Source organism: Scyliorhinus torazame, chromosome 25, assembly GCF_047496885.1.
Source record: "Scyliorhinus torazame isolate Kashiwa2021f chromosome 25, sScyTor2.1, whole genome shotgun sequence".
In the NCBI taxonomy this organism is placed as follows: domain Eukaryota; kingdom Metazoa; phylum Chordata; class Chondrichthyes; order Carcharhiniformes; family Scyliorhinidae; genus Scyliorhinus; species Scyliorhinus torazame.
Genome location: NC_092731.1, coordinates 16,536,116 through 16,549,123, shown reverse-complemented (window position 1 = coordinate 16,549,123; position 13,008 = coordinate 16,536,116). Strand labels below are relative to the sequence as shown.

At 52.4% G+C, this 13,008-nt stretch overlaps 1 protein-coding gene across 5 annotated transcripts in view; it reads right to left on the bottom strand.

Annotated features, from left to right (window-relative positions):
- meiosin (meiosis initiator) overlaps positions 1 to 13,008 on the bottom strand; it is a 60,500-nt gene that overhangs the window by 15,714 nt on the left and 31,778 nt on the right. For 4 of the 5 annotated variants that reach the window (XM_072490087.1, XM_072490091.1, XM_072490088.1 and 1 more), the window contains exons 10-11: positions 5,488 to 5,631; positions 205 to 326 (exon numbers count right to left, since the gene is read on the bottom strand). In XM_072490087.1, coding sequence (XP_072346188.1) covers positions 205 to 326; positions 5,488 to 5,631 — 266 coding nt within the window. The remainder of the gene's footprint in view (positions 1 to 204; positions 327 to 5,487; positions 5,632 to 13,008) is intronic. The other variant, XM_072490090.1, reaches the window with a different exon arrangement.

The following is a 13,008-nucleotide window of genomic DNA, read 5'->3' as shown; positions in this document are numbered from 1 at the left end:
CTATCGTGTGAGTGTCAGCCTCGAGTAGGTACTCAATCCCCGGAGTGGCAATTGAACCCATGACCTTCTGACTAAGGGGTGAGAGTGCTAAGAAAGTGTAACTGCGTTCAGAACGGGGAAGGTAACGGCTAGAGTTGAGAGGGGGCAATGCGAGACTTTTTTTTTTTCAGTGTCTATGTTCTATAAGCTCCATGGAGTTAGTACCTTTAAAGTGAGATTCCGGTAGCCGGTGGGATAGTGCTGGTTTTGACTTGGGTTAGACAGCTTCAGGTCTCCGGGTCTGGTTGCTGGGAGTTCTGGGCTAAGGCACACAGCACCGAACAAGACTGTAAGGAGCAAAGTTACAAGGTTGTGACAGGAAATCGCAGGTCGGCTTTTCAGTCTAAAATGTGTAATTCAGTGACTGATGGACAGAAATAAAAAGACAGACGCCTCCGGCTGAGACGACACTCAGCATACGCACTCACTCAGCCGGGATTGCATGCGAGACACAGGGACTTGAAGCTGCGGTGACTCTTACTGACTCAGAGGTGAGAGCGTGACCAACTGAGCTACAGCTGATGCCTACTGAGAAGGCAACCTGTGAGGGAGAAAGGAGTATCAAGACTGCCGGCGTCAAGGGCCCGCAGCACTGAAGCACAACCGGATGCTTCCCGGGTAGCTGGAGTATTCGACAAATTATCAAGCTTTTTGTTGGGGCAATTTAGCGTGGCCAATCCACCTAGCCTGCACATCTTTGGGACGTGGGGGTGACACGGGGAGAATGTGCAAACTCCACATGGACAGGGGCCCGGGGCCGGGATCGAACCTGGGACCTCGGCACTGCGAGGCAGCAGCAATCCCATACCTGATACCGCTGTGGGAGCTATAGCACCATAATAAGTGCAACAGTTCCTTCAAGAAGGCCGTGCGTGTTGCTAACCCCAAGGCTGACTTTTACTCCTTAGCCCTTGTTGCCCTGAGAAGGTGCCCACCTCTTGTGAGGAATGGCTGGGTTGCCTTATGAGGAAAGGTTCACAGGCTGGATTTGTATCCACTGGAGTTTAGAAGAGTGAGAGGCGACTTGAGTGAAATATATAAGATCTGAGGGGTGTCTATTGATAGGGTAGTTGTGAGGAGGACGTTTAATCTTGTGGGAGAATCTAGAACTAATGGATTAACTGGTTGACAATAAGGAGGGGCTCACTTAAAATGGAGTGAGGTGAATTTTATTCCACCCAGTGGGCCATGGGTCTCTGGAACCCTCTTCCAGGGGCAGCACGGTAGCATTGTGGATAGCACAATTGCTTCACAGCTCCAGGGTCCCAGGTTCGATTCCCGGCTTGGGTCTCTGTCTGTGCGGAGTCTGCACGTTCTCCCCGTGTGTGCGTGGGTTTCCTCCCACAGTCCAAAGACGTGCAGGTTAGGTGGATTGGCTGCGCTAAATTGCCCTTTGTGACCAAAAAGGTCAGGTGGGGTTACTGGGATAGGATGGAGGTGTGGGCTTGGGTAGAGTGCTCTTTCCGAGGGCCGGTGCAGACTCGATGGGTCGAATGGCCTCCTTCTGCACTGTAAATTCTATCATTCCTGAAAAGGCGATGAGAGCAGAGTCTTCGAATATTTTTAAAGTCAGAGGTGGAAAGTTTCTTGGTAAACAAGAGGGGGCTTGACTTCCGGTGACGGCGGGCGGGGGAGGCGGCCGCACAATGGAGGGCTCCCGTTCGGGAACGGCATTTTCGGGGCTTTAAGCCCGGTCCCAGGGTCCACTGAGGCGGCAAAAGCAGGGAGAAGGCACAGAGGCGGCAGAGTGAAGGCACAGTGAAGAAAAATGTCGAGGGTGAGCAAAAGAACGTCCGTAAGGAAAACAGCTGAAGGTCCGTCGGGGAGTGGAAAGGTCACCGCGGGGTCACCGTGGGGTCACCAAGGAAAATGGAGGCTGGAGCACCAAGGGAGGCCGCATTGCTTACGGCTGAAAAAATAACTAAGGTGATGGCTGCGGAATTCGAAAGGTAGTTTACAAAATACATGGAGACAATGAGGAAGGAGATGAGAGAGGTTTTGAGTGTGCTGGTGGAGGAGGCGGTTTCCCCGGTGAGGACGGAGGTGGCGAGCGCAGTGGCGGAGGTGCGAGACCAAGGGGAGGCGCTGAAGGAAGTGGAGGAGACGGTATTGCAGCACGGTGATCAACTTGCCTCGATGGGGAAGGAGATGCGGAAGGTGATGAACATTAACAAGGATCTGCGAGGAAAAATGGAAGACCTGGAAAACAGATCCAGGCGACAGAATATGAGGATTGTGGGGCTGCCCGAAGGAGTTGAAGGACCGAGGCCAACTGAGTATTTTGCCGCGATGCTGGCGAAACTATTGGGGGAGGGGGTGGATCCCTCCCGATATGAACTGGATCGGGCTCATCGGTCGTGGAGGCCTGTACCAAAGGCAAGTGAGCCGCCAAGGGTAGTGACTCTGTGCTTCTGTAGGTACAGTGTGAAGGAGAAGGTCCTGAGCTGGGCCAAGCAGAAGCGGGTGGTGCAGTAGGCTGGAGCTGGTATACGTGTATACCAGGACTTTACGGTGGAGCTGGCGAGGAGGCAGGCTGCCTTCAACCGAGTGAAGAGGGCACTGTACATTAGCAAGGTACGGTGCGGCATTGTATATCCAGCGAAGCTGAGGGTGACTTACAAGCTCAGGGACTTTTATTTTGGAACGGCGGAAGCAGGGGAGGAGTTTGCGAAGGCAGAAGGACTGTGGCAGAACTGAGAAATTGAGAACTGGCCATGTGCCGATGTAACCTCATGACTATTTTCTTCTTTTTTGTTTCACTGCGCGCGGGTGTATGGGCTAAAGGAGCCAATGTTGTATATATTTGGACAAGGGAAGTGATGGGACTTTCACTCGAAATGAGGGCTATTTGGGATGTAGGTGGATATGCGGGGTTTGTGTGCTAAAAAGGGATTTCTGGGCTTTCCTAGGGCCGGGCAAGGGGGAAAGGGACCTGGGCGGGGGCCTCCACGCTGGCCGGTTTAAGCCGGCCAGTGAACGGGAGTGAGGTGGGGGGAGGGGCTGCGGCCATCGGAGCCTGGCAGAACAGGGTCCGAGTGGTCTAGCTGGGGTGGAAAGTGGGGGGAAGGAACCGAGGTTGGGGGGAGGAGTTTTACAAGAGGCAGTGGACGGACGGGAGGAGTTGGAGACTGGGGGAAAGGGGGGGGGGGGGGGGGGGGGTACAACTCTTGGGTGTCATGTACGGTACTCTTTCAGAGGTTGGAGGGCGTTGAGTGTAGGGGGGGGGGGGGGGGTGGACTCTATAGGTCAATGGTGACCATGGGCGGTCCCGGACTCCTTTTTCTTTTTCTCCTTTGTTTTTTTGTTGCCACCATGGGAGGGTTTGTTTTATTGGATGCATATATTGACAGGTGGGCCGTTGTTTGGGGTGGTGGGAGGATGGGATCGTTGGTATTGTTAAGGGGATTGATTTTGTATTTGTTACCGTTTACTGTTTGTGGGTGGGGTGTAAATTTTGAAGGAAAATGTGAGAATAAAAACATTAAAAAAACAAAAAACAAGAGGGGGGCTAAAAGTTATCGGGAGAGGGGTGGCTGGGTAGGGGACTACAAGATCAGCCATGATCGTATTAAATGGTGGAGCAGCCTCGAGGGGCTGGATGGCCTCCTCCTGCTCCTTCCTGTTCAGATGGAGAAGGTAATTTTGAAACGACTACATCCGTTACTGTGAAGAGTTTGAGGAAAAAACCCCACAGTTTATATCTTTTCCCTACCCACTCTAATACTAGCTGGAATCAAATGATAACATGGGGGGAAATCTGAGATCAGAAGGCTATATTACAAACTCTCAGCATAAGTCCTATTCTTACACAGCACCTTGCAGGAGAGGCAACTGCTGTGAGGCCTGCGGCTAATTCTTTTCGTCACTTCTCTCTCTGCCAAGGTGCTGAAGCCAATTATTACGATCTCAAAACTGCCAGCCGACATCTTCCATCAAATAACTCAGCACGGATTGTGGACTGAACATGGGAATTCCTTGGCCTCCATGGCTTTAGTTTGTCCCCTTGTGCGTTTGCTAACTAAGCCAGCTGGAGTGATCACAGGTATGGTGATAAACTCATAGTGCAATGGGAACAGGCTCCAGTGTAAGCACTCGTCACAGCTTTTAACCAAACCAGTGTTAGTTTCAGGTCTCAGTTCTACATTGTGCGAGAATAGTGTTAAGTAATGGGTTAAGAGACATTGCAATGAGTTGTCTCATTTATGTTAAGTATCCATTAATTGACACTGATTATGTAAAGGGGCTTCAGGTGGCCTCTGTCGGGTGATGTATAGTGAGAGTTTTGTGCAAAGGCTGTTGGAAGGAAATAAATGTGTGTTTGTGAAAAAGGAGCAGAACTTTAGACTCTTCATATCACAGCAACTAAAACGTCTAACAAATAGCACATCGAACGATAAAACCCCCAGTGCACTGAGAACCCGCTGGTAACTTACGTAAGGGAAGTTGCTAATTGTGATGCTTCTGCATTTGGGGTGAAGAAGTTGCGTTTAGCAATGTCGGGGTGGAAGCTGATGCGTGGGCGTCACTGTCTGCCAGCTAAACCAAACCAAATGTCAAAGCGTCCTTAGAGGGCTCAAACGACGGAGTGTAGAGAAACTAAATTTCAATTCCTAGAATCTACAGTGCAGAAGGAGGCCATTTGGCCCAACAAGTCTGCACGGCCCTTAGAAAGAGCACCCTACTTTTAAAAATAAATACATTTAGAGTACCCAATTCATTTTTCCAATTAAGGGGCAATTTAGCGTGACCAATCCACCTACCCTGCACATCTTTGAGTTGTGGGGGCGAAATCCACGCAAACACGGGGAGAATGTGCAAACTCCACACGGACAGTGACCCAGAGCCAGGATCGAACCTGGGACCTCGGCGCCATGAGACAGCAGTGCTAACCCACTGCGCCACCATGCTGCCCAAGAGCATCTACAGTGGGAGGAAACCGGAGCACCCGGAGGAAACTCACGCAGATATGGGGAGAAGGTGCAGACTCCGCACGGACAGTCACCCGAGGCCAGAATTGAGCCTGGGTCCCTGGAGCTGTGAGGCAGCAGTGCTAACCACTGTGCCACCGGAGCAGCTGATCAGATACTAGGATTTAGTTGCTTTAGTACGGGACTTGACTACTGCTGGAAAAAGAGACAGTCGGTCGAAGCTTTTCGTCTTGCACTCATCAGGTCAGGTTCACAAGAATACCAAATCTTGAGTTGCATTTCCACATCTCACTGAACTAGTGCCCTGAGCCATAGCCAATTTAGTTTGCAAGTGTTTGAAAAGAATGAAAAGATACCCCAGCTTATTTTTAAATGTAAGAGAAGAATTTTTACTTTTTGTGGCAGCCCTGTTTCTGCTGAGAATCAAGGCATGAACTGAGGTGAGCTCGTGTTGGGAAAGTGGTCTCTGTTGGCAATGTCTTGAAGGGTCTGACTAACTGTACTAACCCAACCCTGTTACCTTGAGCTAGGTTTTCCTTCTTGTCCTGCAGAAGTTGAATGTGGCGCCCTGGAGATGAGAAGAGAGAAGGACTCAAACCCAGTGTTGCCTGTAGCCCCGATGTGGCTAGAGAACCACTCATGGGAGAATGAATCTCTGCTGCTCCTTGGGAAAGGATTGTGTAGATTAGAGACTGGTAACAAATCCCGATTTGGATGAAATTACCCGACATGATATTAACAAGCTGTTGTGCAATTTCAGCGCCAGTGCAAACACTTTTAAAATAAATTATCACAGAATCATAGAATCCCTACAGTGCAGAAGGAGGCCAATCGGCCCGTCGAGTCTGCATCGGCCCTCAGAAAGAGCACCAGACCTAGGCCCAATCCCCCACCCTACCACAGAAGACCCACCTGACCGTTGGACACGAAGGGGCAATTTTATCATGGCCAATCTACCCTAACCTGCACATCTTTGGACTGTGGGAGGAAACCGGAGCACCCGGAGGAAACCCACGCAGACACGGGGAGAAAGTGCAAACTCCATACAGACAGTCGCCCGAGATTGGAATCGAACCCAGGTCCCTGGCGCTGTGAGACAGCACTGTGCTGCCGTGCCGCCCTCCGATGCTTGCTCAGCCTGAAATATTGCGAGCTGTCCTTTCTTCACACAGCTGACTGATCTGCTGTGTATTTCCCAGCGGATTTTCCACCTTACTGGACCCAGCCGCACTTCCATTGCTAACACTGCAAAGATTTTACTCCAAGTATCTTTTGCGGTATTCAACTTTGCTTTACGTCTGAATTTTTTCCCACCCGTTAAGCCTTATGCCAGCTGTGGGTCAGTGGGCAACATTCTCCCAGCCAAGATGGACACTTGGGTCCAAATGTCAGGCTGACGTTACTAGTGTAGTACTGAGGGAGGTCTTCACTGCCGGGTATGGCAGCTTTTGGATGAGACATTAAACCTTTCTGCCCCTCAAGTCGGTGTAAAAGATCCCATGGCACTATTTTGAAGGAGAGTAGGGGGGATTTTCCCCAATTCCTTGGTCATTATTTATCCCTCAACCAACAGCACTAAAACCAGATCACGAGCTCATCACGTCATTGCTGTCCGTGAGATACTGCTGTGAGCAAACTGGCCGCTGCATTTCCTGCAACAGCGACTACACTCGAGAAGTACTTCACTGGCTGTAAAGGGATGCCTTGAGGTTGCAAAAGGCGCTACATAAATGCAAGCTTTTCCTCTCCATCCCCCCCCCCCCCTCTCCTTCCGCTGCTGACTCTTGCTGGGACCATGCATCCGCAAGCAGTGACCTCTGACGCCTCATCCAAGTGGAATTCCAGGGGCGAGACTCTCCGGCCTCATCCGCCGCGGGAATGGAAAATATGGCGTTCCTGCCAAAATCCCCATTCACTCCCGGCGGCACTGGAAAAATCCCAGTCCTGAACGAGGAGGCAGGTTTCAACCTTTCACGTCTGGGCCCAGTAAAGTAGTGGCAAGATATTCATCTGCGGCGGACAGGAACACAGTTGAGGACTTTGGTTTTCCAAATAAGGGGCAATTTAGTGTGGCCAATCCACCTACCCTGCACATCTTTGGGTTGTGGGGGTGAGACCCACGCAGGCAGGGGGAGAATGTGCAAACTCCACACGGATAGCGGCCTGGGACCGGGATCGAACACAGTTGAGTGTTTGGAGCAAAACCTACTGGGTTGCCATCAGGAGTGGGAACCTGATTCTTCTTTAATTCACCAGCGCCGAGGTCAATTGTGGCGCCCCTGCTGAGACCAGCTTGCAGAACGCATCACAGATCCTTCACGTTTTGTATGGTTCAAACTCAAACGAGCCAGTGATGGGGGACCTTTACTGGTTCCCCATGCAGTAATGGAAATAAGAGTAACAATATGCGAGGAAGGCAACCTGCCATTTTAGCTCACATGAGGGAAGGGACTTTCCTTAAAATATTAGTGACACCATAGAACATAGAACATTACAGCGCAGTACAGGCCCTTCGGCCCTCGATGTTGCGCCGACCTGTGAAACCACTCTAAAGCCCATCTACACTATTCCCTTATCGTCCATATGTTTATCCAATGACCATTTAAATGCCCTTAATGTTGGCGAGTCCACTACTGTTGCAGGCAGGGCATTCCACGCCCTTACTACTCTCTGAGTAAAGAATCTACCTCTGAAATCTGTCCTATATCTATCTCCCCTCAATTTAAAGCTATGTCCCCTCGTGCTACAGTTTGTAGCTTCAAGGGGACAATTATTTTGTTCTACAAGGAGCACTAGGCTCGAGTGTATTATATTACATCGCATCGTGTACTTATCATTGTTACGTAGGCAAAAATGGCATTTAATTAGCGTACAGCTAGACACCACCAACAGCAAGTGAGATGATAATCTTTTTAGATTTTATTGTTGATGTCGGTTCAAGGGGAAGTGGTGGTCAGGCTAACTTCCTGCTCTTAATAAGACAGCACTCTGGGGTTATTTTACACACATGGGGGGGGGGGGGCAGGCCCCTAGTTTTACCATCTCTTCAAAAACAAAGCCGTGCGGCCTCTGGGGAGAAGTGGGCAAAAAACCCACACGGAACATAGTCTCCAAAACGCTGGAAATAATTTCTAAAAATCCCCAGGTACACCATTAAACTATGAACTTACTTATGAGCTCTGGCATTTCTATTTCTAATTTGAAAGTAGGGTTTACCTTACCTAAGGCGCTTAGGTTAAATATTTAACAAGGCATCTTTCCTCTGGGGCCAAAAGGATTGAGCTTTTGTAACTGATGCACGATCAATGACCACTAAAGCGAGGTTGTAGTCCAACTGAAGGCTTTAATAAGCGAGATGTTACCCCCAGCAGCTCAGGTACAGAATGAGGGCTGCTGGGGTGGCATGGGTTATTATACCCCGCCTATCAGGGCGGAGCTATTATACACTCTAGCCAATAGAAAGCATACAGGTTCTACCAATGGTGCTTTAGCCTCTCAGGTACCGTAATACCTATAATACCACATTCACCCCCTGTTAAAAAAAAGGTCCGGCAGGGGTGGTGGCCAGAAACTACAAAACATAACAACATGGTATAATTAGTTATGGAGGTACCGTAATGCCTCCATACTGTGTTTAGTAACTATTTACAAGTCTGGTAGCTATGTACATTTGATGGTTTATATTTACAGATTACAGTTAAAATGAAGCAACCAGTCGATCGGGGGTCCTGGTCGTCCTCTGTGATCGTCGGAGCCTCAGTGGTGACTCCGGTGGAGGCTCGGGCGTCTGTGACTCCGGGAGCGTGGCTTCGATCTCCATGGCAGCTTCGTCACCCCTAGACAGCGCTGGTGGGGAAAATGGCTGACCTGGGAAGGGAACGCCTGCGGGGGGCGTCGGTGGGTGGGGGGGCCTAGACGGGGCCGGCGGAAGGACCGATCCTCCTGTAAGGTGCTGCGGTGGAGGGGAGGGTGGGACTGGTGGCTGGAATGTGCGTGGCGTTCCGGCGGGCGCCAGGTCCCGTAGGGAGACTGTATCTTTTCAGCCGTCGGGGTATGCCACGTAGGCGTACTGGGGGTTAGCATGGAGCAGATGGACCCTCTCGACCAACGGGTCCGAATTGTGCGCCCGCACGTGTTTTCGGAGCAGGATGGGTCCGGGTGCTGCCAGCCAGGTCGGGAGCGAGGTCCCAGAGGAGGACTTCCTAGGGAAGACAAGGAGACGTTCGTGAGGTGTCTGATTGGTTGTCGTACAAAGTAGTGACCGGATGGAGTGAAGATAATCCGGGATGACTTCTTGCCAGCGGGAGACTGGGAGGTTCCTGGGCCGTAGGGCCAGTAGGACGGTCTTCCAGGCCGTTCCATTCTCCCTCTCTACCTGTCCGTTACCCCGGGGGTTGTAACTGGTCGTCCTGCTCGAGGCGATGCCCTTGCTGAGCAGGAATTGACGCAGTTCGTCGCTCATAAAGGAGGACTCCCTATCACTGTGTATGTAAGCGGAGAACCCGAACAGTGATAAGATGCTATGGAGGGCCTTGATGACGGTGGTGGCGGTCATGTCGGGGCAGGGGATGGCGAATGGGAACCGGGAGTACTCGCCAATCACGTTCAGGAAGTTCGCGTTGCGGTCGGTGGAGGAGAGGGGACCTTTGAAGTCCATGCTGAGGTGTTCAAAGGGACGGGAAGCCTTTATCAGGTGCGCTCTCTCTGGCCGGTAGAAGTGCGATTTGCACTCCGTGCAGATTTGGCAGTCCCTGGTGGCAGTCCTGACCTCTTCGATGGAGTAGGGCAGGTTGCGGGTCTTGACGAAATGGAAAAAGCGAGTGACCCCTGGGTGGCAGAGGTCCTCGTGGAGGGCTCGGAGGCGGTCCACCTGTGCGGTGGCACGTGCCGCGGGACAGGGCGTCAGGAGGCTCGTTTAGCTTCCCGGGACGGTACAAGATCTCGTAATTGTAGGTGGAGAGTCCGATCCTCCACCGCAAGATCTTGTCGTTTTTTATCTTGCCCCGCTGTGCATTATCGAACATGAAAGCAACCGACCGTTGGTCAGTGAGGAGAGTGAATCTCCTGCCGGCCAGGTAATGCCTCCAATGCCGCACAGCTTCCACTATGGCCTGGGCCTCCTTTTCCACTTAGGAGTGGCGGATTTCGGAAGCATGGAGGGTATGGGAGAAGAAGGCCACGGGCCTGCCCGCTTGGTTGAGGGTGGCCGCCAAAGCTACGTCGGACGCATCGCTCTCATCCTGGAAGGGGAGGGACTTGTCGATGGCGTGCATCGTGGCCTTTGCAATGTCTGCTTTGATGCGGCTGAAGGCCTGGCGGGCCTCTATCGACAGGGGAAAAGCTGTGGATTGGATCAGGGGACGGGCCTTGTCCGCATAATTGGGGACCCACTGGGCGTAGTAGCTAAAAAACCCAAGGCAGCGTTTCAGGGCCTTGGAGCAGTGAGGGAGGGGGAACTCCATAAGGGGGCGCATGCGTTCAGGGTCGGGGCCTATAACTCTATTTCACACTACGTAGCCGAGGATGGCTAGCTGGTCGGTGCTAAACACACATTTATCCTTATTGTATGTTAGGTTAAGGATTTTAGCGGTCTGGAGAAATTTTCGGAGGTTGGTGTCGTGGTCCTGCTGGTCGTGGCCGCAGATGGTGACATTATCGAGATACGGGAATGTTGCCCGTAAACCGTACCGGTCAACCATTCGGTCCATCTCGCGCTGGAAGACCGAGACCCCGTTGATGATACCATAGGGAACCCTTAAGAAGTGTTAGAGCCGCCCGTCTGCCTCAAAGGCAGTGTATTTGTGGTCACTAGTGCGGATGGGGAACTGGTGGTAGGCGGACTTGAGATCCACCGTGGAGAAGACCTTATAATGTGCGATCCTGTTTACCAGGTCGGATATGCTGGGGAGAGGGTACGTGTCCAGCTGCGTAAACCTGTTGATGGTCTGACTGTAGTCGATGACCATCCTATGCTTCTCCCCGGTCTTTACCACCACTACTTGAGCTCTCCAGGGGCTGTTACTGTCTTCAATGACCCCTTCCCTCAGTAGCCTTTGGACCTCTGACCTAATAAAGATCCAGTCCTGGGCACTGTAGCGTCTGCTCCTGGTGGCGACGGGTTTGCAATCCGGGGTGAGGTTCGCAAACAGGGAAGGCAGGTCGACCTTAAGGGTCGCGAGGCCGCAGACAGTAAGGGGGGGGGTTATAGGGCCGCCGAATTGGAAGGTCAGACTTTGAAGGTACAATGGAAGTCTAAACCCAGGAGTGTAGCCGCGCAGAGGTGGGGAAGGACGTAGAGACGGAAATTTTTGAACTCCCTTCCCTGGACTGTGAGGTTTTCTACACAAAACCCCTTTATCTCCACTGAGTGGGAACCGGAGGCCAGTGAGATTTTTTGATTAACTGGGTGGATGAGAAGGGAACAGCGCCTTACCGTGTCGGGGTGTATGTAGCTCTCTGTGCTCCCAGAGTCGATTAGGCAGGACTCGTGCCCGTTGATGAAAACGGTCGTCGTAGCGGTTGAGGGTGTTCGAGGTCGAGACTGATCCAGAGTCACCGAGGCCAATCGCAGTAGTTGAGAGTTCTGGTCAGGCAATGTGTGGTCGGCCGAGCTGGGGTCCTGGGGGTTCATCCAAGATGGCGTCTCCGATTGGTCGCACATGGCCGGGGGTGCACAAAATGGCGGCGCCCATCCCTCCAGTGTGGCGTCCGCGGAACAATATGGCGGCGCCCGGGGTCCGCACGTGGCCCTGGGATATGGGGGTGGCGGCGACCGCTGGCTGCACGGGACCCGTGGAGAAGTTTGTGGTTGCGGTCCGCATTCGCCGCTCGAAACCGCAGACACCGCTCGGGCCTGACATACCCCCACGAAATGGCCCTTTTTGCCGCATCCCTTCAGGTGGATGCGCGGGCCGGGCAGCGCTGGCGGGGGTGCTTGACCTGCCCGCAAAAGTAGCAGCGAGGCCCCTCGGGGTTGCCAGGCCACCTTGCATCGCAGGCCTGAGGGGGAACGGGGGAAGTCTCGGGGTCGGCCGTGGTGGAGTTCCACGCTGCCCAGGGGCTGCCGTGCGGTCGGGAATGTAGGCGTGGGCATTCCTGGAGGCCACGTCCAGGGAGCCTGCAAGGGCCCGTGCCTCCCTGAGATCCAGGGTGTCCTTCTCTAACAGGCGCTTGCGGATTTGTGACGAAAGCATACCTGCCACGAAAGCGACCCGGACTAAGAGTTCCATGTGTTCGCTCGCCGAAACTTGCGGGCAGCCGTAGCTTCTTCCCAGCACCAGGAGTGCGCGGTAGAATTCCTCCAGCGATTCCCCAGGGGTTTGTCGCCTTGTTGCAAGCAGTTGCCGGGCGTAGACCTGGTTTACCGGGCGAATATAGTGTCCTTTTAGCAGCTCCATTGCTGCATCGAAGTCTTCCGCTTCCTCGATGAGGGTGTAAATCTCCGGGCTCACCCTTGAGTGCAGGACGTGCAGTTTCTGTTCTCCCGTGGGTGCGTTTTCGGCCGTCTCGAGATACCCTTTAAAGCACACCAGCCAGTGCTTAAAGATTGCCGCTGAGTTCACCGCGTGGGGGCTAAGTTGCAGACACTCCGGCTTGATTCGGAGCTCCATCCTTTCTTCTTAAAAATCTAGCTTATTAAATTGATGCACGATCAATGACCACTAAAACGAGGTTGTAGTCCAACTGAAGGCTTTAATAAGCTAGATGTTTCGCCCAGCAGCTCAGGTACAGAATGAGGGCTGCTGGGGCGACACGGGTTCTTATACCCCGCCTATCAGGGCGGAGCTATTATACACTCTAGCCAATAGAAAGCATACAGGTTCTACCAATGGTGCTTTAGCCTCACAGGTACCGGAATACCTATAATACCACAGTAACCCTTCCTCGCGGATTGCAATCAACGTTCCCTCCACCGTCTGGAAGCTGGGTGATGTACCCCTTTCCTTTTACTCTTTAAAAAATTTTTTTTTAGTATACCCAATTGTTTTTTTTTCCAATTAAGGGGCAATTTAGCGTGGCCAATCCACCTACCCTGCACATC